This window comes from Triticum urartu, chromosome 3A (assembly GCF_056163025.1).
Source record: "Triticum urartu cultivar PI428250 chromosome 3A, HENAU_Tu73, whole genome shotgun sequence".
NCBI classification, from domain to species: Eukaryota; Viridiplantae; Streptophyta; class Magnoliopsida; order Poales; family Poaceae; genus Triticum; species Triticum urartu.
This window is the reverse complement of record NC_141875.1, coordinates 712,611,528-712,638,325: the sequence shown is the minus strand read 5'-3', so window position 1 is coordinate 712,638,325 and position 26,798 is coordinate 712,611,528. Positions and strand designations below refer to the sequence as shown.

The 26,798-nt window shown below is 45.9% G+C and overlaps 1 protein-coding gene and 1 long non-coding RNA gene across 3 annotated transcripts; one reads left to right on the top strand and one right to left on the bottom strand.

The window, feature by feature from the left end:
- The first annotated feature begins 530 nt into the window (after positions 1-530).
- Positions 531-9,575, top strand: LOC125546164 (protein DETOXIFICATION 40). 2 transcript variants are annotated; one of them, XM_048710332.2, is made up of 7 exons: positions 531-920; positions 6,901-7,532; positions 7,652-7,708; positions 7,809-8,047; positions 8,533-8,651; positions 8,756-8,842; positions 9,141-9,575. In XM_048710332.2, exons 1-7 carry the CDS (start codon positions 657-659, stop codon positions 9,222-9,224), a joined length of 1,482 nt encoding a protein of 493 aa, XP_048566289.2. In that variant the 5' UTR covers positions 531-656; the 3' UTR covers positions 9,225-9,575. The 2 variants fall into 2 exon arrangements, with proteins under 2 accessions (XP_048566289.2, XP_048566288.2); XM_048710331.2 differs by lacking the exon at positions 531-920 and adding an exon at positions 3,604-4,080.
- A 768-nt stretch (positions 9,576-10,343) lies between these two features.
- On the bottom strand, positions 10,344-13,777 carry LOC147982035 (uncharacterized). The gene is made up of 2 exons (XR_015599093.1): positions 11,903-13,777; positions 10,344-10,641 (listed from the first exon to the last, which is right to left on the bottom strand). It is a non-coding gene; the product is annotated as an uncharacterized LOC147982035 (long non-coding RNA).
- Positions 13,778-26,798: the final 13,021 nt, after the last annotated feature.

Below are 26,798 nucleotides of genomic sequence, written 5' to 3'. Positions count from 1 at the left end.
CGCTGGACAATTATTCGTCAATGCATGAGAGAGAGGGGAGAGGAAAAAGAGATAGAGGTGGCGCTTCTACGTGTTTCTAGTAATCTTCTACGGGCAATATAATGCTCCAGGCTGGCATGTAAACAAAGCAGGTGAAAATGCAAAGGATTCAAGGAGATGATAATCTAGTTTGGACCAGGGTTGTGGTTGGAAAGGTGATGGGTGCAGCTACCGGCCGCATCACTGGCCCGTGCCTTCGCGGAGGCAATGGCCAATGGGTGGGTGTGGTGCCCGCGTAGGCCATGCCTTATCAGCGCGCGTGCAGCGCGAGGACGACCGGGAAGCAACGGGGCGGGTCCCGTCATCATATCACTGTGCCGAGCAAGCGGCGCCGTGTGGAGCAGCCGCGAGCGAACGAACGCGGTAGCAGTCGCGTTGAAGGAGCAAAAACAAATCTCAAGTCTCCCACGCCCAAGCACGTGGGCGCGCGGGCTATCCATTATTTTATGCATGAGACTCTCTATAAGTATGGATCGCCGACGGCCCGGAAGGCCATCAAGCAGCAGCAGCAGCAACAGGATCGGAGCTCCTCGCTCGCTGCGCTAGCTTAGCTATAGTAGCCAATCGACCGAGCACGTCTCTTGACTCTTGTACTTCTACCAAGGTAGCCACAGGGCATGGGTGGCGACGGGGACGTCCCGAGCCGGCTGGAGAGCATCCTCACGGACACGTCGGCGCCGCTGGCGGAGCGCGCGTGGGCGGCGGGGGCGGTCGAGCTCCGGCTGCTGGCAAGGCTGGCGGCGCCGGCGGTGGTGGTGTACATGATCAACTACGTCATGTCCATGTCCACGCAGATCTTCTCCGGCCACCTGGGGAACCTGGAGCTCGCCGCCGCCTCGCTCGGCAACACCGGCGTCCAGACCTTCGCCTACGGCCTCATGGTACGTCACGACTCTGCACTCCAGTCATCTCTAAATCACTCCGTGCATGCCGATCTGCGCGCGTCCCTTGATGACACTCCGTCGTACTTATGTAACTTATAATGTAGTGAGACGTTTTTCAGTTTAGTAGTAAACACTCCCGGTAATTAAGCATGGGGCATACTTCGTTCCAGCACACGCTCCATCTGGCAAAACCCACAGCTTAGAAGAAGCGTGAAAATTTCTCTTAGATTACGACTGTGTGGTGTATTACTGGGCGTATGGAGTGTCGTCCGGCTCCACGTAATGTTTCACTTTTGTTAATTGCCATTGCCAAGAGTCAAGCTCGTGTGTCATGGGTTCCATTTGTTTATGGATATGAGAAGTTGATGGATTGCAAAACGACAAACAGACTTCGACATTGTTTTGATCTACTCATAGCGCCAAATCATGAGTCTTCAACCAAAGAACACCCGTCAATTAATCGTCGACGTACCATCCACCTCCTCACACATATCTCCCCACCCAGAGAGAAAAACGCGGCCACTTCACTTTTTGGCGCTACCACGCCATCGTTGTGGCGGCATCCAAAGAGAGGAGCCTCAAAGCTGCACAGCTCACCGCCTCAAGTCATCAACCGTCGCTGCTCCTGCTATGGATGGATGGGCCGTGCCGTAAATCGCAATCCGGGGCCGGTGCCCATACACCAGATCGGGTTGTGTCGATCCCCAAACTGCAAGCAAGTATGGCCCTTGCCGTCACCGGGCCGCTTTATCCGAGGATGGCAAGGAGAACATGTCAGGAAGTGGAGAACGCGCCGGGGCAGGGGGGTAGAGCACCCGAGCTACCCCTAGGAGTGACTCGAGTACATTCTAACCCCTTGTAGGGCCTAAAAGTATGATCATCGAGCACTGAAAGCCACCAAGTATAATATCCATTCCAATAAAATTAGAACACCTCAAGATTACAACCATCATTGGGTGTTCATCTTAAACCAATGTAGACCTATATCTTAGCAGTTTTATATTTTCAGGAGAAAAAAGTAAGAGAATAAATCAGATAAAGGGAAGAGAAGAAAATATTTATTTTGTTGACATGAGGTCGAAGGGAACATGGAATATAATACTGGAAAGCGTAGGGCATCCACAAATTGGTTCCTGTCTACGGCACTCATGCACGGAGGGGAGCTTTTGATCTGTGGGGACATATGCACCTTATATGGGAAAAAAATTAGTAAATCAACAAAAAGTCAAAAATTCATGAAAATATTTTTGAAATAAACTTGACCTTCTATTGTACTCGTGAGAAATAAAATCCACAAAAAAATATATCCTTTTGACTTCTTTTCAAAAAAGACAAATTTTTGGCTAAAATAGTGTGAATAGTGACCTATAATAGCAAATAAATTTTGTCTTTTTTGCTGTGAGGTCAACTTTTGTTTTTTTTTCGTCGACATTTATATATCAGTGCAAAAGTAAGTCAAGTGTTTTGTCAAAATAGTTCTTACCTATTTTGACTTTTTATTAAAATATTAAAAAAATCCCCATATAGGGTGCATATACAACCAGGAACCAAAGTGTATTTCCCACTCATGCACAACACAAACAAATGCAACAAACAACAACCCATCTATAGATGAGCTACATTAAGCATGTAATATCATGATGATGCGATCAATGGCATGATGAACCATTCATTTTTTTCTCTAAGAAACGAACTATTGAAATTACAAGCTATGCTACACCAATGTGTCCTTGTGTGCAGAGGGGGGGGGGGGGGTTACGGGGTGATTTCGCAGGTTTTAATTAGGGATAAGTGACGCTCGGGCCCACCCTGAAATTCAGGGGGAGGTTTGATTAGTGGGATAGGAGGACTTTTTAAGTGAAACGAGATCCTCTGGTATTGCAAGGGAAGTTAGGTAGAGCTACAGTTCGCTGACTTTGCTTCGCCACAGCCGCACTAAAGCAAGGTGGCTCGGTGTTTAACTACAGTAATTACTCACATTATACATCACATTATCTATGGTGCCTGCACCACCTCTCTGACTTGCCTTCTTTGTTCTACACAAAGAAGTATTGTGCTTCTCTGCCTTTCCTTTTGTATGTCAGAGGAGCCGGATCCTTCGCAAGTTTACGTACAAATCATTCGTAGGTCTAGCATTTTTGGAAATTTACATACAACAACTAATAGGATGATGAGCAGAGCACTGCAGTACGTCCTTAACAAAGAAAGATTCTAGTGATATAGAAACTTAAGATAAGATGGATCCTGGCGCTTAATCATTGTTTTTGATGCAATGTATGTCCAGCCATAATTGCAATAGAAACATAATTTTGCTATGGAAACTACGTTTCTGAACACCAAGCTGGCTCAAATGATGCTCATGCTCCCATGTGTATGGGCATCATCGCCGCACATGGTGTCCATACCTACCCACTCCCCCAAGGTTCGGGTGATGAAGGAGAGCCACCGGACTAGCTAGGTCTGGACCGGACTGCCCATCGCCTTGAAAGGGGTCGCGCCGGTGGCAACCCAGCCACCACCAGCTACCATTGTCAGCCAGTGGACCAGCGACAGCGGGCGCGTGTACCTCGTGGGCTTGCGTGGACGGCGACTTGGAAGGCAGGCAGGCCGTGGTCTGGCCAGACAGCCAGAGCGTGGTGAGTCCCACCGTCGGCAGTGCCGTCAGCGGGAATCCAGGCCTGTTATTGACGATGCCGTCAGTGGGAGTGAGTGATGAAGAAACCAATCTCAATCTGGAAAGAGCCAAGCCAATCCACTATTTAGCCGGAGCGTCAACGCCAAGAGGGCACACACACAACACGCGCATATACGAGGCGAGCTAGCTATAGCCCCTAGCTCCATAGCCTCTCTCTTGTCCTAGCTACCAAATCTCACGAGCATCATGGCTGGCGGGGAGGAGCATGAGCATGGCGCGTCGTGCCGGCTGGAGAGCATCCTGACGGACACGTCGGCGCCGATGGCGGAGCGCGCGTGGTTGGCGGCGTCGGTGGAGCTCCGGCTGCTGGCGCGGCTGGCGGCGCCGGCGGTGGTGGTGTACATGATCAACTTCGTCATGTCCATGTCGACGCAGATCCTGTGCGGCCACCTGGGGACCCTGGAGCTGGCCGCCGCCTCGCTCGGCAACACCGGCGTCCAGACCTTCGCCTACGGCCTCATGGTACGCACGGAGTCTGTCCTCTCATCTCTAATTCTCTATACGTAGCCGCAATGCTTCGATGGGGTAGATCGAAATGTTTGGTGCGTTTGTGTTTCTCTGGCCGGCGTAGTTGGAGCCCATGCTCATTGAGAGCTGAGAGCACATGATCTTCGGGTAGATGGAAATGTTGGGGTAGATCTTCGAGAGTTGACAGAGCTAGCACATGCTCTCCGACGGGTATGGATCTTGCAGGCAGGCCCCTTGTGGCTTGGCAAGATGATGGCCACAAACCCACCCACGTACAGCTTAGAACAAGTACTGTTTCCTGTTACAGTAAGTACGTAGTGGATTAGATTCTGGCAACCCTGGAGTGGATTAGCCTATGACGTCGTGTGCTTATTAGTAGAGGTGGATTGGATTAGTGGGAGTACTATTACTAGTACTAGAGGCATGGAGTGGCCTTGGCGAGAGGTCTATGCATGGCATGGCAAATGGCAGGCCCATTTGGCACAAGCCAGTGATTCATGGCGACTTGGTACTGCCTCCATGGCGACTTGGCACAAGCCAGTGATTCATTCCGTCCTCTTCTGCCTCTTCACTTTCTTGCTGGCCGTCTCTGAACCGTCCACGTGGTCGAAAGCAACGTGTCCGCGTGCCACCTGCCTGCTTCGAGCTCCATCCATTCCCCCATCTAGGAGATCTGTTGCCCTACCCGACCCCTAGAAGGTGGTTGGAAAGAGGCATGGAGGGAGGTAATGTCTGTCGGGATATGCATAGTGACCACATTAAATGTATGCAGTGTGTCTGGGTCCTACTAGTGCCTAACAGTCCCTTGATAGCAGGCTTATCTTCAGCTTAATTTAATCAGAATCCTATCAGTTGTGGACTCTTGTCTCTCTCCTCGCAGAAAATAAAATAAAATACTAAAAGTTTTGGACTGTTATCGTCGCATTTATATATTCTCCTTTCTCGATCAATGGGTAGCATCCACGGCTAGATGATGCCCACAAGTCCCCAACCCACCCACCCCCTGCTAAGCAGACGGAGCGTGGCACTCATATTTCTTACGTACGTACTCTACCACTGGTAGATTAGACTAGATTGCGCGCGACAGGTCTAGGGTTGGCAACGCCTATTTGGCATGCACAAGTAGGGCCACCCATACATGCATGGCGTGTTTTCCATGCACGGTCGAAAGCGAGATGCCACCTCCCACTCTCCATCTACTATGTGTCATCTTTCATCTAGATCCACACACATGATGTCCTCTATCTCTCTCACTCGGTTTCTTGGCTTCTTCCCTTGTCAATCACACGCCACATGGTGCTTAATTTGTACACTTCCACATCATACAGGACTTCCATTCTTGCATCATTACTGAGTAGATCCAGAAGCTCTAGATCCTCCCCACTCTCTTCCCTTCCCTTTTTGGGCATCTTCAAGTGCTTGGACCGTTCCCATTATGGACTATATGTGGTCCTTCAAAAGATAACGGTGTGACCACCTCAATAAGTGCGCAGTGTGTCTGCTTAAGTCAGGGCAGCTTGTGCTCCATGTTTACCCTGACATCACGGGCTTACAGATTTTTCAGTGCTACATAAAATACTGTGGTAATCTTCACCACACAAAAAGAAGAAGAAAAGTTACAAATCTCTAAGCAGAGCACACTGTGGGGTGATCATATTTTATTACTGCTAAAAAAATCGTATTGCCAATGTGTAAGCAAAGTATGCTTGCCTTCCTTGACAAATGACGTGACCTGTCCCATCAGTCTTGGACTGTTGTCGACGGATTGATATATTCTCCCCTCTCAATCAACCAATCAATCAAAAATTGATAGCGTCCGACAAGAGCCAAGCTCGTTTGTTTATGGGTGAGAGGCACTAGTAATTTGTTTATCGGTGGGAGGTTGATGGATTGGTATGGCTCGTCGGCAACTACACCTCGCTCCATATGTCATTTGGAATGTCTGTCTTCTAATCTTAAGTCTAAATGCTGTTTCGACCCCACTTAGTCGTACCAATCATGGTGGTGTAGCTGCCAGCTCTCCGGGGAAATATCCTGTGGTGTCAACTATCACATGATACCATCATACCGTGATACCATGTCACAAAAATCAAATTTACATGCTTCAAAAAATTCCAGAAAAATTGTGCATGTTCACAAGACTATGTCTACTAGCCCTAAAAAAATCAGATTCAAATTCAAAATACACATTGAGAAATAAAAAAGACAAATTCAGCATCAATAGTGTCACAAAAAGACAAAACACAAATGTTACTATTCACCTGTGGATTTTTAGGGATTGTGTGAACATGTCTTGTGCATATTCATGATTTTTTTTGAAACATCAAAAATTCTGTTTTAAAACATGGTATCATGTGATATCTTCCCTCAGCTCTCGAAGGAGGCTGCACATTAATGGAAAATCTGGACTCATCCACCAGATGCACCTACTCAGTAATGATGCATGACACGTAGTATTATACTTTAGAGTCTTTGGATTCTCAATGTGCTTCTTGAGATTGATTACTAGTTGCCTTGGCTGTTGTTTTTAGTTGATCATCAGTTTATCTTCATTGTTTAATTTCCAAAACAAATCCAGCAATCAATCAACAAATTTGAACCTCTTTCCTTGTTTATTGAAAACACAAGTAGATGTTGTTTTCTAAGAAAATGCAAAAACGTTTTGCAAGTTAGTATGTAAGAAGAAAAAGAATAGATGACAATGGAGGGAGCAATATGAAAGTAACTCATGATGATGAATCTAAACTACAAATTTGCTAGAATGCAATTCGTGGCAATCCTAACAATTAAGACATTACGCTTTTGTTTTTACAGCTGGGCATGGGAAGTGCAGTGGAGACCCTCTGCGGGCAGGCCTACGGTGCACACAAGTACGACATGCTCGGAATCTACCTACAGCGCTCCGTCATTCTGTTGGGCTTAACCGGCATACCACTTGCTGTGATGTACGCTTTCTCGGAGCCACTCCTCTTATTGATGGGACAGTCACCGGAGATAGCCCGCGCCGCATCGATCTTCGTTTACGGCCTGATTCCTCAGATCTTCGCGTACGCCGTCAACTTCCCCATTCAGAAGTTCCTGCAGGCCCAGAGCATCGTCCTGCCGAGTGCTTACATCTCAACGGCAACACTCATTCTACATGTGATGCTGAGTTGGGTGCTCATGTACAAGGTCGGCCTTGGGCTGCTCGGTGCCTCACTGGTGCTGAGTGTGAGCTGGTGGATTATCGTCGGAGCGCAATTTGTGTACATTGTCGTGAGCCCGACGTGCCGGCACACGTGGACGGGATTCAGTTGGCAGGCCTTCTCCGGTTTGCCAAGTTTCTTCAAACTCTCCGCCGCGTCTGCCGTGATGCTGTGCCTTGAGACATGGTACTTTCAGGTGCTCGTGATCATTGCTGGATTGCTCCCCAACCCTGAGATTGCCCTGGATTCCCTGTCTGTGTGGTGAGTATCATTGGACTTTGAATCTTGATGTTATTCCTAGTAATAAGTCTGCAAAATTGGTGCTAATTGGCTTGTGAGGCATCTGTGGGTGCTAATTAACTTGTGATGCGTGTGTGCAGCATGACGATTTATGGTTGGGTGTTCATGATCTCCGTTGGGTTCAATGCCGCTGCAAGGTTCGCAAGTCTATATTCAAAGGCCTTGATAAACATTAGCATTGCGTAGTGACAACTAGGTAAGTACTCTAACTAACTAATTGATACGTTTTCTCTTCAGTGTACGAGTGAGCAATGAGCTTGGCGCCGGCAACCCCAAGTCTGCATTTTTCTCTGTGTGGGTCGTGACCGGGCTTTCTGCAACAATCTCTACCATCCTTGCTGTTGTGATCCTCTGCCTCCGCAACCACATCAGCTACTTGTTCACAGATGGTGAAGCAGTTTCGGACGCGGTGGCAGATCTCTGCCCGTTGCTCGCCGTAACCCTCGTTCTCGGTGGCATCCAACCTGTACTGACAGGTAACTTTTAGAAACTTTCTGCATGACGAAATGTGCTATCTTCATTCTTGTCTGGCCCATTAGTACAACTTTCTAGAGTGTTCATGGCAGGTGCAATTTTCAAACATAAGTAGCTGGTAGTATCACTAGCCCATCTACATTTTGTTTAACGTTACAATTCCTATGCAATTTCAGTTTTTTAATTCAATCTATATTTTTTGTTCATAGTTACTGAATTCCAACGTACCCTGTCGGCCATGCACAAACTATTATGCCTATCCTGTTATTTTAAGGATATAGTAGGTTTCCGTACCATGATTTGATTAGTTTTTGTATTCAAATACAAGAAAAGAATAGGCTACTACAAGATGTAGACCCTTAGGGAAGAAAAGTGAAGGTACAAATTAGGGAAACAAGTCTACCATGTTTTCTGATGCATATGTTCTCTCTTGAGATACCACATATTCATGTTGATTTAAATTTACTAACATCCATGGAAACATCAGGTGTTGCCGTTGGGTGTGGATGGCAACAATTTGTTGCTTACGTGAACGTCGGCTCTTACTACGTTGTAGGCGTTCCACTTGGTGTTGTTCTCGGTTTTTTCTTCAATCTTGGCGCAAAGGTGATGGATCTGTCTGTGAAATTTTCATATATATATTCAGTGATGATACAGTCTTCAATTCTGTGTTCTAACTTGTTTTGATGGAATCGCATGCCTACTTGCAGGGTATTTGGGGTGGCTTGATTGGGGGAACGGCCTTGCAGACAGCCATTCTGCTATGGGTCACCATAAGAACAGACTGGACCAAAGAGGTATCCCTTATTACTACAAGAGCAGAAAGTTGAATTTACATTTCCGTTCTTTTAAACGAAATTTGAAATGATGAATAGCAAATTAACTCCCTGATGTCCGAGGACACAGCCTATCTTTCTTGTCGCCATATATGTTGTCAGAAGTGTAACATACAAACTGTTGCCTGCTCATTGTCGTTCCTCCCATCACATGATTTAGAACCTTCTTGAGAGTATATGCTTGATGCAAACTTATCAAATATATGCGTTGAAAAAGATGCACTATTTAACTGTATTGTGTTTTTTCTACATTCCTCAGGTAGAGGAGGCACAGAAAAGGTTGAACAATTGGGACGAGAAGAAAGAGCCTCTCCTTGCAGGGTTCAAGGACAATAACAAATAAGTGGACCAGTCTAGTTTTGTGTTTCCAGTTATCCGAGTCAGAAGTGTACTGGCTATGAGACTCGCCGTCGGCGTGGGTGGGAGGGGCTGAATTCAGGTCTCTTTATTTTCGCGTAGATATCTATGAGTTTATGCCTCAATTTTTTGGATGACACGCCAGTGATGGGCTTGTTAATACATACTGTAGTCTTGGTTAGCATGTTACATCTTTCTTTTGTTGAATTGTCTTTAAGTTATTGGTTTTCCCGTCTTTCTTGGAAGGCCATTATTTGGCGACTTTGTAATACATTTGTAATTAGCTTGGCATGATGCTGAATCAGGTAAAGAAAAGGGTGTGAAGTTTTGGATAGGAGACCGGAATAAGTGTTGTAGTTTTAGTTCAAATTTGAACTAAAAGAACCACATTTAGTTTGGATAAGAGGGACTAGTAAATGGTTACCCTGCATTGCGACGTGTTATAAATATTATAGTATTTAGCATATGATTTACCTGCCCATATTATTGTGACTGCGTTAAAAAGTAGAATTTTATTTGATAAACACTCATTTGGTAACTTTATTGACTTATCACATAAAACACAATTTTATTTGATAAGTCAATAATTGGTGTGACAATTGAGGCGGTTTGTAGCAATGGAAAAAGCGGAGATGGAAGGAAAAAATATCAAAACAGAAAGAGGGAGTGTGGAATTTACTAAGTTAGACGAAGGAGAACTGCAGGACAGGACTTTAGTGTTTCTTTTTTAAGTTAGGAGATATTTTTAAGTAGAATATCCTCTCCACATGCACACATGAAACCCAAGGTGCAACAAGGTTTGTGCTAAGTCCAACTCCTTTAAGTTTGACTAAGCTCGTAGAAAAATATGCTAACATATACAACACCTAATGTCATCATTGAGCTTGTTTTATCAACCTTGCTGCACCAATGACCATGTGAGTAGTCATCCGTGGACTACGGGTCCATACCAATAGTTATGTGGCTTCTACTCTCTCACGTTCTTCCACTACTAGAAAAATCCTATAGGTAGACAGGTGTAACGCCCTCGATGCAGCTATATCTCCCACGTGTCGAAGCACGACTTAGAGGCATAACCGCATTGAAAGCAATGTCGCAAGTGAGGTAATCTTCGCAAACAATCCATGTAATACAATAAGGGAAAAGATACATAGTTGGCTTACAATCGCCACTTCACACAAATACATGAATAAAGCATTACATCAACCAGATACAATCAAGGTCCGACTACGGAACCCAAAATAAAAGAAGACTACCCCAAATGCTACACAGATCCCCGATCGTCCCGACTGGGCTCCACTACTGATCAACTGGAAACAGAAAAGCACACAGAACGAGATCTTCATCGAGCTCCTTCTTGAGCTTGGTTGCGTCACCTGCTCGGTAACATCGGCACCTGCAAACTGGTTTTAGAAGTAACTGTGAGTCACGGGGACTCAGCAATCTCACACCCTCGCGATCAAGACTATTTAAGCTTATAGGAAGGGTAAAAGTATGAGGTGGAGCTGCAGCAAGCGACTAGCATATTTGGTGGCTAACATATGCAAATGAGAGCAAGAAGAGAAGGCAAAGCACGGACGAGAAACTATGATCCAGAAGTGATCCTAGAACAACCTACGTCAAGCATAACTCCAACTCGTGTTCACTTCCTGGACCCTGCCGAGAAGAGACCATCACGGCTACACACGCGGTTGATGTATTTTAATTAAGATCAACTTTAGGTTTTCTACAACCGGACATTAACAAATTCCCATTTGCCCATAACCGCGGGCACGGCTTTCGAAAGTTCAAATCCCTACAGGGAAGTCCCAACTTAGCCCATCACAAGCTCTCACGGTCAACGAACGATAAACCTTCTCCCGAGACATTTCGATCAGACTCGGTATCCCGGTTCTACAAGACAACTTCGACAAGGTAAAACAAATCCAGCAACATCGCCCGGATGTGCCGACAAATCCTGATAGGAGCTGCACATATCTCGTTCTCAGGGCACACCGGATTGTCCAAGGTACGGGTAGGCCAGCCCAGAGTTGCCCCTGGTGGCCACCGGCAGCTGACAGGTTGGACCAACACTCAGAGGAGCATTGGCCCGGGGTTTAAATAAAGATGACCCTTGAGTCCGCGAAACCCAAGGTAAAAAGAGGCTAGGTGGCGAATGGTAAAACCAAAGTTGGGCATTGCTGGAAGAGTTTTATTCAAGGCGAACTGTCAAGGGGTTCCCATTATTACCCAACCGCGTAAGGGACGCAAAATCCGGGAACATAACACCAATATGACGGAAACTAGGGCAGCAAGAGTGGAACAAAACACTAGGCAAAAGGCCAAGCCTTCCACCCTTTACCAAGTATATAGATGCATTAATTAAATAAGAGATATTGTGATATCCCAACAAGTAAACATGTCCCAACAAGGAACAACATCTCCATGTTCCAACAAGGAACAAACTTCAATCTTCACCTGCAACTAACAACGCTATAAGAGGGGCTGAGCAAAGCGGTAACATGGCCAATCAACGGTTTGCTAGGACAAGGTGGGTTAGAGGTTTGGTTCAACAATATGGGAGGCATGATAAGCAAGTGGTAGGCATCGTAGCATAGGCATAGCAAAAGAGCGAGCAACTAGCAAGCAAAGATAGAAGTGATTTCGAGGGTATGATCATCTTGCCTGAGATCCCGCAAGGAAGAAGAACGAGTCCATGAAGAAGACAAACGGGCGTAGTCGAACGGATCCTCACAAACGCGACGTTATCGGAACCAACCCGAAGAAGCAACACCGGAAAGAAGCAAACAACATAGTAAACAACCATCACATAAACATGGCCTGATGCACAACCAAGTATGATGCATGTCCGGTTTAAATATGCATGGCATGGCAAAGTGCACAAACAACACTACAAGTTAAGTGGAGCTCAATATGCAACAGGTTGCATATTGACGGAACACCACATCAATTATTTAGTTCTCTCTCGTTTATGTACCCCAACAATATTAAATGTTCTTAACATGGCAAGGGTGAAGCAAAGTAAACTACCTATCTAGTCAAGTTTAAATGAGGCCGGAAGCAACGAATAACAATTCCGGAAACTCCTCATGAGCATATTATAGATTTGGTATTGTTCTGCCCTAAACCTTATTTTAGAGTTGTTAAACACGCAAAGTAAAGCCATCATGTTAAACTAAGCATTTTTCCACCCCATTTACATATAAAGTTTATTAAATTCCGAGTTACGGTTATTTAGTTATGAATTAAAGCATTTTAGCAAGTTATTTAAACAAATTTAAACAAACAGCATTTTAAACATTTTAAACATAGATGAAAGTTGGATATTATTAAACTAGATGAAATTCTAAGCAAGTTTCATATATAAAGTTTTTTAATCCGGTGCACGGATGATGAGTTATTAAATGCACGAACATGGAGGGTTTTTCTGCAAATCTGCCAAACCCTGGTTAATTAGCAAATTCGGTCGCGGAAAAAAAACAGGCGCTCGGCCCGAAACTGTTGGGCGCTGGGGCGCTCACCATGGGCCAAAACGGGCCGTTGGAGGGGAAATAGCCCACGCGGCCAGAGGCGTGGAGCAGACCGGTGTGGGAAGGCGGCCCAAGGCCTGGCTTGGAGGTAGATCGGGCGCGTGCGGTCGAGTGCGCACGACCGTTGACCCGAGCGGCAGCTGCAGTTCATCAGGGACGAACGGGACGGCGGCGCGGCGTGAAGCAGAACGTCGACGAGCAGGCGATGGAGGCGGCAGCGGGTCTCGGTGCGGCAACGGCGAACTGTGGTCGCCGAGATCCGAGGCGGCAGGTCGAGGCATCGACGGATCCGAGCGGTTCCAGGCGCAGGGAAAACTTGGCGCCGGTCAATGCAGGAGAACGGCGGCACTCGTCTTCGGAAACAAGGAGGCAGGGGCGCGTCGGCACGGCTGGACGACGGCAAGGCGAAGGCATGGGCCACGAGCGCGAAGAGGAAGCAGGGAAGCGATGCGGCGGTGCTTGCAGGGAGGCAGCGGCGAGGAGAAGGACTCCGGCGAGAGGCCGACATGGCTGCAGTCCCTGCAGGCGGCGGGGTGCAGGGGTGGTCGTCTCCCCTGCGGGCTCGAGGAAGAAGCAGAGGACGTAGCGGGAAGAAGGGGTCGAGCTCCTCTGTCCGGCGCAGGAACAAGAGGGCCGACGCTGACGGGGACCCAGGGCGGCGCGGCTGATCCGAGGCACGGGCACGGGTCCTAGGGCAGAGGCCATGTCCGGCAGATCCCTGGTGGCGATGCGCGGCTTGGGACTTGTGGCGGAGCTCCTGTGGCACTTCATGGCGATGGATCGAAGAAAAGGTTCCTGAGAGAGAGAGAGGAGATGTGAGACGAGAGAGAAAGAGAAGCAAGAGGGGAAAGGAGCAGGGCTGTCAGGACTCATCTCCGGCGAGGGTCGGGCGGCTGGATGGATCTCAGAGGAGCCGGGGTTGGCTCGATGGAGGATTCGAGGGAGTGTGGGTGGCGGCTGGAGATTGGGCAGCGCGGATCCCCAAGAAGATAGTGGCGGCGGTGGACACGGAATGGGTGGGACAAGATCCCTAATTTCTAGGGTTGCCCACTATTTATATTACAAAGGATTAGGGTAGAGACTATCTCGTCCCTCCGATCACAATCGGACGATCGTGAATAAAATAGCTAGGGAGCCCAAATAAAAAAATGGAGACGTTTTGTAGACGTTTGGGGATAATCCGGACACAAATGTGGCGACAGTCCGGGTCGGGTTCGGGACAACTTTTCGGACGCGCGCGCGAGGAGGGCCGTGGGCTGACGAGAGAGTTTAGGTAGGGCCTGACGGTAGGTAGTGGGCTGTGTAGATGGTCTCGAGCTGAGAGAAGAGAAGAGAGGGAGACCCGGCGACTGTTTCCGGAGACCGAAAACGTCCGACGTTAGACCGACTATAATGCCGTTATAGTTATCCATTGGGGCGTCAAACGAACTCCGAATGCGATGAAACTTGGCAGGCGGCCTACCTACAACATAACAACACCACATGCCAACTTTCAACCCATTCCGAGAACATTTTCTGGCCACTTATAAAATACTATTTCGGACATGCCGCGGGCGCGTGCAAGTGTGTCTGGGCTCAGAACAGAACTGGGGAACCCGGACTAATGCAAGTTTGAAAATATGATGATGCAATGCACATGATGACATGACAAGATGCAACAAGCAAGCGAATGACATGGCAAAGACAGCGAATAACTGGAAGACACCTGGCACATCGGTCTCGGGACGTTACAACGGGTAACAGTAGCGTAGCAGTAGCGCGGGCCTAATACAGGCGCTGCAGGTGGCCATTAGTAGTAGAGTAGGCCCACCAACTGATGTAGCACGCCCAATACCAGTCACACTTGGTACACCTAGTGCATCGACTATGCCAATCGTTGATAAATGGGTGCACACAGATGTTGTCATTGGCAACGAGGCATGGAAAAGAAAAGCGAACGATGAACAAAACAAAAGAAGTAATATTTTAGTTCAGTTTGATAGAGGTCGTGATGGTCATCTTAAAGCATTATTCGGACCAGGTACACCGATGCTAATTAATGGGAGAAGACATATTAAATATAAATTGACATACATTATTTCACAAGGATCAATGGGCAGAATGGCGTCCCTACATGCCATGCATAAAAGGAGTAATGGTTATTCATGTTGGAGGAATACAAATCAAATTGGTTTGCTACATAATAGGAAACGGAATCAGTGTGAACCAACCTGTAGTTGGATGGTTAGAGGGACTGTGGTATCCCCAGCCCACCAGGGTTCAAATCCTGCTGCTCGCATTTATTCCTGAATTTATTTCAGGATTTCCGGCGATGCAATATGCCGGCTTAGTTTTTCGAAGGTGCTCATAGGGGTAGCGTATGCATTTGTGCGTTCATAGGGGTGAGTGGATGGTCAATAGCTAGATTTCAGTCGGCTGAATTTTAGTTTTGTGGTCAATCAATTTTCCGACCCTTGAATTGTGCTTTAAGATTTGTGTTGCTTTTCTTTTTTCCGTCAAATTTTGCTCGTGATATTGGGCTGTTTGGATTCGATTGACACCTATTTTCGGTCAGTTGATTCCTTCTTGGGCTGGATTTTGGTGTGTGTATGCTTTTTTTTTCATTTGTTTACTTTTGTTTCCTGCACGTGTATGCTTTTTTTTTATGTTTCTGTTGAGTTTTTTCTTCTTCTTTACGTGTATTTTTGGATGTTGAGTGCGTGAAAATGTATACATGCAAGTACTGCATGTACAAATTACATCAGAGATAGAAACTTCACTCTTATATAATTATTTTACATATTATAAAAGTGCATTTTTGTGCTAATTATGTGGATTTTTTCATTTTCTTTATTCTTTAAGGGTAATATCAATACTAATTGTTTTGTGCAATTTTTTTGCTAATTAAATACATTTTTCTATTATAATGTGTATGTATGCATGAAAGTACAATACAATATGTGTGTAAATTATACTAGGCTGCTAAAGTTGCATTATTATATGTGTATTCGTTGCAAAAGTGCAATTTCAGTGCAAAGTTGTGTACAAGTTTTTTTCTTTATTTTCTTTCCTCTTGAGAGTGATTCTAATGTCCCTAATTTATTCTCTCTTAGAAAACTTTATTTGTTTTATTATGTTTAGTTTTTAATTCATTTCATGTTTTTAAGGACGATAACAATGCTACTTATTCGTTCCTTGTTTAAAATTTTCGTTTTTATGTAAAATTCACTATAATATGTTTATTCTTACATAACTAAAAAGTGCAATTTATGTGTAAATTGTGTCATTATTTTTTGAATTCCTTTCTTCTTAAAGGGTGGTACCAATGCCACTATACTTCTGTCACACCCTGATTTTCATGCCACAACACTTAAGCTAATAAATCATGATAAAATGTGGTTTGGCAAAAACTTTTGAGTGTTTTGGACCTTGCCTTGTTTGGATTTTGTCTGTTGTTTGCAAGTGTTCTAAAAATCAAATAAATCCTCCAACTCCTATACTTCATCTCCTTGCTCCAAACTCTTGAACCAATGATCATGCCATGTGTATAGAGCAATATAGTATTTTCTTACAAAAATAATTTGGCCAAAAAGTATTTTCAAAAATTAGTTTTCCAAAAACCCCTGAATTAAGATTTGTACTGCAAGTACTTAATTCAGGGCAGTAAAAATCTTTCCAAAAATATGTTTGACTCCTATTAGATATAGGATACCCAGAAACCACAAAAATATAATTTTAAAAGTTATTTTCCTATTTGATTTAAAGGCTTTTTCTTAAGGCCAAAAATGGTCTTTAATAGGTTAAAATTATTTTAAAGATTTAAAAAAATTTGAGAAAAATTAGGGAGACTCAATGGACATATATTTTCCATATATATGAGTTTCAACACATGGTCATGATCAAAATATTGGACAAAACCTCCCAAAACCATTTCTGCTCATTTCAAGGATTTGAAATATTTCTACAGGAAATATTTTCATAAAAAATCCAAGAAAATTCTAACATGTCACATATGACATTTTTGATGATCTTGGCAAGTATCATGTCATGGAGAATAGTATAACCCCATGAAACCCTCTCAAAACCACTTCTGTCCTTTTTCAAGTTTGAACATTTTTTGCACTGTCAAACATGTCCAAATGCTCTCAAACTTGGTGCACATGCTCAAATGGTGTAATAATCTACCCTAGACCAAATGGCACAAGTTGGAGAGAATGTTATCTTGTTCAAAGTACCCCAAAACCCTTTCTGTCCAGAACCAAATTTGAACAACTCTACATTGCCAAGTGTGTCCTTTTGATCTGAATTTTTGTGCACATGTTCAAACCCTCAAATGATGACACTACACCAAGTGGTGCATCAAGGAGAATAGATTTGCATGACTAAATCTTGGTAAAGCCATTTCTGCTTATTTCTAGGGTTTACAAAAGTTGCATTGGCAACTTTCTTAAAATGGACTCAAACTTGGTGGTCAACCTCAATTATGTGTGACACTTGATCTTGTTAATTCTCATGTCAAGTGGAGTTAATTTACTTGCCCAAACCTACAACAAACACCTTCAGCAAAATTTCCAAAACCACCTTTTTGACCACTTCCACTAATCTCCATGACCCTATCTTTTTACCACAGCCCCTCCTAGTCTTATCCTACCTCCGGTAACTCTCCCCTGGCCATTGCTCAATGGTTGAGGGGTAAAATACCCCCATTTACCTCCCTGGACAGCCCGTCTCTCCCTCTTCTTCTACCTCTCTCCTCTCCTAGTGGTTCACCAGGGCATCCAAGGCCACCCCCCCCCCTTTGTTTACTCACCCCACAAAGCCCCAGACACTAGTGGACACGCCCCTGGCACATAAACAATGCCATGGCGTGCAGAGCTCGCGCTCTGGAGCATGCTACAGTGCTCTCCGTCACTGTAGCACCCCATTCCAAGGCCTCCCGTCGACCTTGGGCGCCGGAATCGTGTCCCCCGAGGCCGCCTCGGCGTCCACGACACGCAACACTGTCGGGCCCCTCCTCCCTCGCCCTCATTATCCCTCCACGAGCTCACCTGAGCACGTCCATGGACGCTGCCCATGGTGCACCGCGGCCTCGCCCATTTTAAGCTACCCCCGAGCTCTCTCTCGCCTCGGTTGGGTCCCCCTCTCTCCCGTGCACCTCCCAGACATCCTCCTTCTCCCCCTCGTGCCGTCCAGCACCTTCCATGGTCGGAGTGCCGCCGCCGGCCTCCACTCCGATTCGGGCAAGGGCGGGCTTCTCCCCTCCTCCCCTCCTCACCAGGAAAGCATCCAGGGTCCGGCGACCCTTTTCCCCCCATCTCCCTGACCGCCGGGGCACTGTGCCCCTGCCCATCATTGCCTGGGTGTCCGCCCTCCTTGGCCAGTGCCCACCGCGCCTCGGCCACCCTCCCTGCCATCCCCGGGGAGCCCCTGATGCGCCACTCCCTGGCGACCCCTCCGGTGGCCGCGGCTTGGCCAGGAGTGGCCTGTGTCGCCGAGGGAAGGCGCCGGCCGGCGCGCAGACGGGGCTCGATCCCCTCCTGTCGCGAGCGCGGGAGGAGGAAGAAGACCCTGCGCGTGGGCCCCGCAGGTCAGTGACCCCGCCGGCCGGCCACGTCATTTAAGTGGAGACGGGCCAGCTGTTCTACGCTTCCCTTCGGCGAAAGCGTCACCGGGGAATACGCCTTCGGCGTGGCCTCCCATCGGGTGTCCGCGAGGAGCTGGGCCAGGCCCAGTGCGCTGCCCGGCTAAATTACGCTCAGCGCATGAGATTAGGTATAAAACCCCTTTTCTCATTTTCTTTATCCAGTGAAGTTCAAAAATCTCTAAAGAAGTCAAACAGTGTCCAAATTTGATGATTCAAATTTCTAGTAGTTTCTAAATTCATTCCCTATCGCATGGTTCTACTTGCACATTTTTACAGAAATATTTCTTTCACAAATAATTAGCAAATCCTATTTTTCCATTTCTGTGATAAACTTTAGAAAATCACAGAGAGCCCATTTTTTATCCAAATTCCATGATTCAAAATCCTAGATGTCTATAAGTTCAAAACTTAGTTTTTGAACATTTTTACTAATACTTTCTGTATCACCTCAAATAGTGGTCTATTCCTTCATATATAGCCAACTTTGCAATTCATAGAGAAATCATTTGAACTCCAAATCCAGTGAAACCAACTCCTAGATGCTTCTAAAATCATGCCTTGTTAAATGGGTATCCTTGCTCATTTTTCAAAATAATATTTCTGTACACCTCTTGCAAATCCATAAACCCCTTGATTCCATCATATCCAAATGTTTAGAAATATCCACTGACCCAATTCCAATGAAACCACTCTGGTTAATTTTCATATAACCAGAGATGTCCTAGAAAAGTCAAATCAATATTTTTAGAGCACTTTCATTTCCTGCCTTGGTGTGTTGCTTATTATGGTTGCTTTCGACGATAGTTGACGAAGTAGATGAAATGCTTGGAGTTGGACCAGAGATATTTGAATACCTCGAAGACTTTGTTAAAACAGGCAAGCAGCCCTTTGACCATATTTATGAAACCCTTTTTATGCATGCCATATAGCACTTTATTAGTGTTGCATCGGAATCATGATGAGATGGTAACCACTTTGATGGGTTGCCTCTGTTACTTCCTCGTTGTGTTGGGGAACGTTGCAGAAAACAAAAATTTTCCTACGGTTTCACCAAGATCCATCTAGGAGTTCATCTAGCAACGAGTGATCGGATTGCATCTACATACCTTTGTAGATCACGCGCAAAAGCGTTCAAAAGAACGGGGATGAGGAAGGCGTACTCGACGTGATCCAAATCACCGGAGATCCTAGTGCCGAACGGACGGCACCTCCACGTTCAACACACGTACGGTCAGCGTAACCTCTCCTTCTTCTTGATCCAGCAAGGGGGAAGGAGAGGTTGAGGAAGATGGCTCCAGCAGCAGCACGACGGCGTGGTGTTGATGGAGCTGTAGTACTCCGGCAGGGCTTCACCAAGCACTATGGAGGAGGAGGAGGTGTTGGAGAGGGAGAGGGAGGCACCAAAGGCAAGAGGTAAGAAGTCCTCCATCTCCCCACTATATATAGGAGGGCCAAGGGGGGGGGCGCTGGCCCTAGGAGATCTAATCTCCTAGGGGGGTGCGGCCAAGGGGAGGAATCCCTCCTCCCCAAGGCACCTAGGAGGTGCCTTCCCCTCCTAGGACTCTTCCCTCCTTGAAACCCTAGGCGCATGGGCCTCTTGGGGCTGGTGCCCTTGGCCCATGTAGGCCAAGGCGCACCCCCTACAGCCCATGTGGCCCCCCGGGACAGGTGGCCCCACCCGGTGGACCCCCGGGACCCTTCCGGTGGTCCCGGTACAATACCGGTGACCCCCAAACTTGTCCCGATGCCCGAAATAGTACTTCCTATATATAATTCTTTATCTCCGGACCATTCCGGAACTCCTCGTGACGTCCGGGATCTCATCCGGGACCCCAAACAACATTCGGGTTACTGCATATACATATCCCTACAACCCTAGTGTCACCGAACCTTAAGTGTGTAGACCCTATGGGTTCGGGAGACATGTAGACATGACCGAGACAAATCTCCGGTCAATAACCAACAGCGGGATCTGGATACCCATGTTGGTTCCCACATGTTTCTCGATGATCTCATCGGATGAACCACGATGTCGAGGATTCAAGCAACCCCGTATACAATTCCCTTTGTCAATCGGTATGTTACTTGCCCGAGATTCGATCGTCGGTATCCCAATACCTCGTTCAATCTCGTTACCGGCAAGTCACTTTACTCGTACCATAATGCATGATCCCGTGACCAGACACTTGGTCACTTTGAACTCATTATGATGATGCATTACCGAGTGGGCCCAGTGATACCTCTCCGTCATACGGAGTGACAAATCCCAGTCTTGATCCATGTCAACCCAACAGACACTTTCGGAGATACCCGTAGTATACCTTTATAGTCACCCAGTTACGTTGTGACGTTTGGTATACCCAAAGCCCTCCTATGGTATCCGGGAGTTACACGATCTCATGGTCTAAGGAAAGGATACTTGACATTGGAAAACTCTAGCAAACGAACTATACGATCTTATGCTATGTTTAGGATTGGGTCTTGTCCATCACATCATTCTCCTAATGATGTGATCTCGTCATCAATGACATCCAATGTTCATAGTCAGGAAACCATGACTATCTGTTGATCAACGAGCTAGTCAACTAGAGGCTTACTAGGGACATGTTGGTGTCTATTATTCACACATGTATTACGATTTCCGGATAACACAATTATAGCATGAATAAAGACAATTATCATGAACAAGGAAATATAATAATAATGCTTTTATTATTGCCTCTAGGGCAGATTTCCAACAGTCTCCCACTTGCACTAGAGTCAATAATCTAGTTACATTGTGATGAATCGAACACCCATGTTTTGCTCTAGGGAGAGGTTTAGTCAACGGATCTGCTACATTCAGGTCCGTGTGCACTTTACAAATATCTATGTCTCCATCTTGAACATTTTCACGAATGGAGTTGAAGCGACGCTTGATGTGCCTTGTCTTCTTGTGAAACCTGGGCTCCTTGGCAAGAGCAATAGCTCCAGTGTTGTCACAGAAGAGCTTGATCGGCCCCGACGCATTTGGTATGACTCCTAGGTCGGTGATGAACTCCTTCACCCAAATTGCTTCATGCGCTGCCTCCGAGGCTGCCATGTACTCCGCTTCACATGTAGATCCCGCCACGACGCTCTGCTTGCAACTACACCAGCTTACTGCCCCACCATTCAAAATATACACGTATCCGGTTTGTGACTTAGAGTCATCCAGATCTGTGTCGAAGCTAGCGTCGACGTAACCCTTTACGACGAGCTCTTCGTCACCTCCATAAACGAGAAACATTTCCTTAGTCCTTTTTAGGTACTTCAGGATATTCTTGACCGCTGTCCAGTGTTCCTTGCCGGGATTACTTTGGTACCTTCCTACCAAACTTACAGCAAGGTTTACATCAGGTCTGGTACACAGCATGGCATACATAATAGAACCTATGGCTGAGGCATAGGGGATGACACTCATCTCTTCTATATCTTCTACCGTGGTCGGACATTGAGCTGAGCTCAATTTCACACCTTGCAACACAAGCAAGAACCCCTTCTTAGACTGATCCATATTGAACTTCTTCAATATCTTATCAAGGTATGTGCTTTGTGAAAGACCTATGAGGCGTCTTGATCTATCTCTGTAGATCTTGATGCCTAATATATAAGCAGCTTCTCCAAGGTCCTTCATTGAAAAACCCTTATTCAAGTAGGCCTTTATGCTGTCCAAGAGTTCTATATCATTTCCCATCAAAAGTATGTCATCTACATATAATATGAGAAATGCTACAGAGCTCCCACTCACTTTCTTGTAAACACAGGCTTCTCCATAAGTCTGTGTAAACCCAAACGCTTTGATCATCTCATCAAAGCGAATGTTCCAACTCCGAGATGCTTGCACCAGCCCATAAATCGAGCGTTGGAGCTTGCACACCTTGTCAGCATTCTTAGGATCGACAAAACCTTCCGGCTGCATCATATACAATTCTTCCTTAAGGAAACCATTAAGGAATGCTATTTTGACGTCCATTTGCCATATCTCATAATCGTAGAATGCGGCAATAGCTAACATGATCCGGACGGACTTTAGCTTCGCTACCAGTGAGAAAGTCTCATCGTAGTCAACCCCTTGAACTTGTCGATAACCCTTAGCGACAAGCCGAGCTTTATAGATGGTCACATTACCATCCGCGTCTGTCTTCTTCTTAAAGATCCGTTTATTTTCTATGGCTCGCCGCTCTACGGGCAAGTCAGTCAAAGTCCATACTTCGTTTTCATACATGGATCCTATCTCGGATTTCATGGCTTCTAGCCATTTGTCGGAATCCGGGCCCGCCATCGCTTCTTCATAGTTCGAAGGTTCACCGTTGTCTAACAACATGATTTCCAAGACAGGGTTGCCGTACCACTCTGGTGCGGAACATGTCCTTGTGGACCTTCGAATTTCAGTAGGAGCTTGATTAGAAGTATCTTGATCATCATCATTAACTTCCTCTCTAGTCGGTGCAGGCACCTCAGGAACATTTTCTTGAGTTGTGCCATTTTCCGGTTCAAGAGGTAATACTTCATCAAGTTCTACTTTCCTCCCACTTACTTCTTTCGAGAGAAACTCCTTCTCTAGAAAGGACCCATTCTTGGCAACAAAGATCTTGCCTTCGGATCTGAGGTACAAGGTATACCCAATAGTTTCTTTAGGGTATCCTATGAAGACGCATTTTTCCGATTTGGGTTCGAGCTTTTCAGGTTGAAGTTTCTTGACATAAGCATCGCATCCCCAAACTTTTAGAAACGACAGCTTAGGTTTCTTCCCAAACCATAATTCATACGGTGTCGTCTCAACGGATTTCGACGGAGCCCTATTTAAAGTGAATGCGGCAGTCTCTAAAGCATACCCCCAAAAAGATAGCGGTAAATCGGCAAGAGACATCATAGATCGCACCATATCTAATAGAGTGCGATTACGACGTTCGGACACACCATTACGCTGAGGTGTTCCAGGCGGCGTGAGCTGTGAAACTATTCCACATTTTCTTAAGTGTGTGCCAAACTCATGACTCAAGTATTCTCCTCCACGATCTGATCGCAGGAACTTGATTTTCCTGTCACGTTGATTCTCAACCTCACTCTGAAATTCCTTGAACTTTTCAAAGGTCTAAGACTTGTGTTTCATTAAATAGATAAACCCATATCTACTCAAGTCATCAGTGAGGGTGAGAACATAACGATAGCCACCGCGAGCCTCAACACTCATTGGACCGCACACATCAGTATGTATGATTTCCAACAAGTTGGTTGCTCGCTCCATTGTTCCTGAGAACGGAGTCTTGGTCATTTTACCCATGAGGCATGGTTCGCACGTGTCAAATGATTCATAATCAAGAGACTCTAAAAGTCCATCAGTATGAAGCTTCTTCATGCGTTTGACACCTATGTGACCAAGGCAGCAGTGCCACAAGTATGTGGGACTATCATTATCAATCTTACATCTTTTGGTATTCACACTATGAATATGTGTAGCATTACGCTCGAGATTCATTAAGAATAAACCATTCACCATCGGAGCATGACCATAAAACATATCTCTCATATAAATAGAACAACCATTATTCTCGGATTTAAATGAGTAGCCATCTCGAATTAAACGAGATCCTGATACAATGTTCATGCTCAAACTTGGCACTAAATAACAATTATTGAGGTTTAAAACTAATCCCGTAGGTAAATGAAGAGGCAGCGTGCCGACGGCGATCACATCGACCTTGGAACCATTCCCGACGCGCATCGTCACCTCATCCTTCGCCAGTCTCCGCTTATTCCGCAGCTCCTGTTTTGAGTTATAAATGTCAGCAACCGCACCGGTATCAAATACCCAGGAGCTACTACGAGTACTGGTAAGGTACACATCAATTACATGTATATCACATATACCTTTCGTTTTGCCGGCCTTCTTGTCTGCTAAGTATTTGGGGCAGTTCCGCTTCCAGTGACCACTTTCCTTGCAATAAAAGCACTCAGTCTCGGGCTTGGGTCCATTCTTTGGCTTCTTCCCGGCAGCTTGCTTGCCGGGCGCGACAACTCCCTTGCCGTCCTTCTTGAAGGTTTTCTTACCCTTGCCCTTCTTGAACTTAGTGGTTTTATTCACCATCAACACTTGATGTTCCTTTTTGACTTCTACCTCTGCTGATTTCAGCATTGCAAATACTTCAGGAATGGTCTTTTCCATCCCCTGCATATTGAAGTTCATCACAAAGCTCTTGTAGCTCGGTGGAAGCGACTGAAGGATTCTGTCAATGACCGCATCATCCGAGAGATTATCTCCCAGCTGAGTCAAGCGGTTATGCAACCCAGACATAGTGAGTATGTGCTCACTGATAGAACTGTTTTCCTCCATCTTACAGCTAAAGAACTTGTCGGAGACTTGATATCTCTCGACCCAGGCATGAGCTTGGAAAACCATTTTCAGCTCTTCGAACATCTCATATGCTCCGTGTCTCTCAAAACGTTTTTGGAGCCCCAGCTCTAAGCTGTAAAGCATGCCGCACTGAACGAGGGAGTAGTCATCGGTACGTGCCTGCCAAGCATTCATAACGGCTTGTTCTGCAGGGAGAACAGGTGCGTCACCTAGCGGTGCTTGTAGGACATAATCTTTCTTGGCAGCTATGAGGATGATCCTCAGGTTCCGGACCCAGTCCGTGTAGTTGCTGCCATCGTCTTTCAGCTTGGTTTTCTCTAGGAACGCGTTGAAGTTGAGGACTACGTCGGCCATTTGATCTACAAGACATATTGTAAAATTTTAGACTAAGTTCATGATAATTAAGTTCATCTAATCAAATTATTCAATGAACTCCCACTTCGATAAACATCCCTCCTGTAATCTAAGTATAACATGATCCGAGTTAACTAGGCCGTGTCCGATCATCACGTGAGACGGACTAGCCAACGTCGGTGAACATCTTCATGTTGATCGTATCTTCTATACGACTCATGCTCGACCTTTCGGTCTTCTGTGTTCCGAGGCCATGTTTGTACATGCTAGGCTCGTCAAGTCAACCTAAGTGTTTGCATGTGTAAATCTGTCTTACACCCGTTGTATGTGAACGTTAGAATCTATCACACCCGATCATCACGTGGTGCTTCGAAACAACGAACTGTCACAACGGTGCACAGTTAGGGGGAACACTTTCTTGAAATTATTATGAGGGATCATCTTATTTACTACCGTCGTTCTAAGTAAACAAGATGCAAAAACATGATAAACATCACATGCAATCAAATAATAATAGTGACATGATATGGCCAATATCACATAGCTCCTTTGATCTCCATCTTGGGGCTCCATGATCATCTTGTCACCGGCATGACACCATGATCTCCATCATCATGATCTCCATCATTGTGTCTCCATGAAGTTGCTCGCCAACTATTACTTCTACTACTATGGCTAACACGTTTAGCAATAAAGTAAAGTAATTTACATGGCGTTTCTCAATGACACGCAGGTCATACAAAAAATAAAGACAACTCCTATGGCTCCTGCCGGTTGTCATACTCATCGACATGCAAGTCGTGATTCCTATTACAATAGCATGAACATCTCATACATCACATATAGATCATTCATCATTCATCACAACTTTGGCCATATCATATCACAAAGCACTTGCTGCAAAAACAAGTTAGACGTCCTCTAATTGTTGTTGCAAGTTTTACGTGGCTGAAGTAGGGTTCTAGCAAGAACGTTTTCTTACCTACATGAAAGCCACAACGTGATTCGTCAACTTCTATTTACCCTTCATAAGGACCCTTTTCATCGAATCCGCTCCAACTAAAGTGGGAGAGACAGACACCCGCCAGCCACCTTATGCAACTAGTGCATGTTAGTCGGTGGAACCGGTCTCACGTAAGCGTACGTGTAAGGTTGGTCCGGGCCGCTTCATCCCACAATACCGTTGAAGCAAGATAAGACTAGTAGCGGCAAGAAAGTTGACAACATCAACACCCACAACCAATTGTGTTCTACTCGTGCAAGAGAACTACGCATAGACCTAGCTCATGATGCCACTGTTGGGGAACGTTGCAGAAACAAAATTTTCCTACGGTTTCACCAAGATCCATCTAGGAGTTCATCTAGCAACGAGTGATTGGATTGCATCTACATACCTTTGTAGATCACGCGCGGAAGCGTTTAAAAGAACGAAGATGAGGAAGGCGTACTCGGCGTGATCCAAATCACCAGAGATCCTAGTGCCGAACGGACGGCACCTCCGCGTTCAACACACGTACGGTCAGCGTAACGTCTCCTTCTTCTTGATCCAGCAAGGGGGAAGGAGAGATTGAGGAAGATGGCTCCAGCAGCAGCACGACGGCATGGTGTTGATGGAGCTGCAGTACTCCGGCAGGGCTTCGCCAAGCACTATGGAGGAGGAGGAGGTGTTGGAGAGGG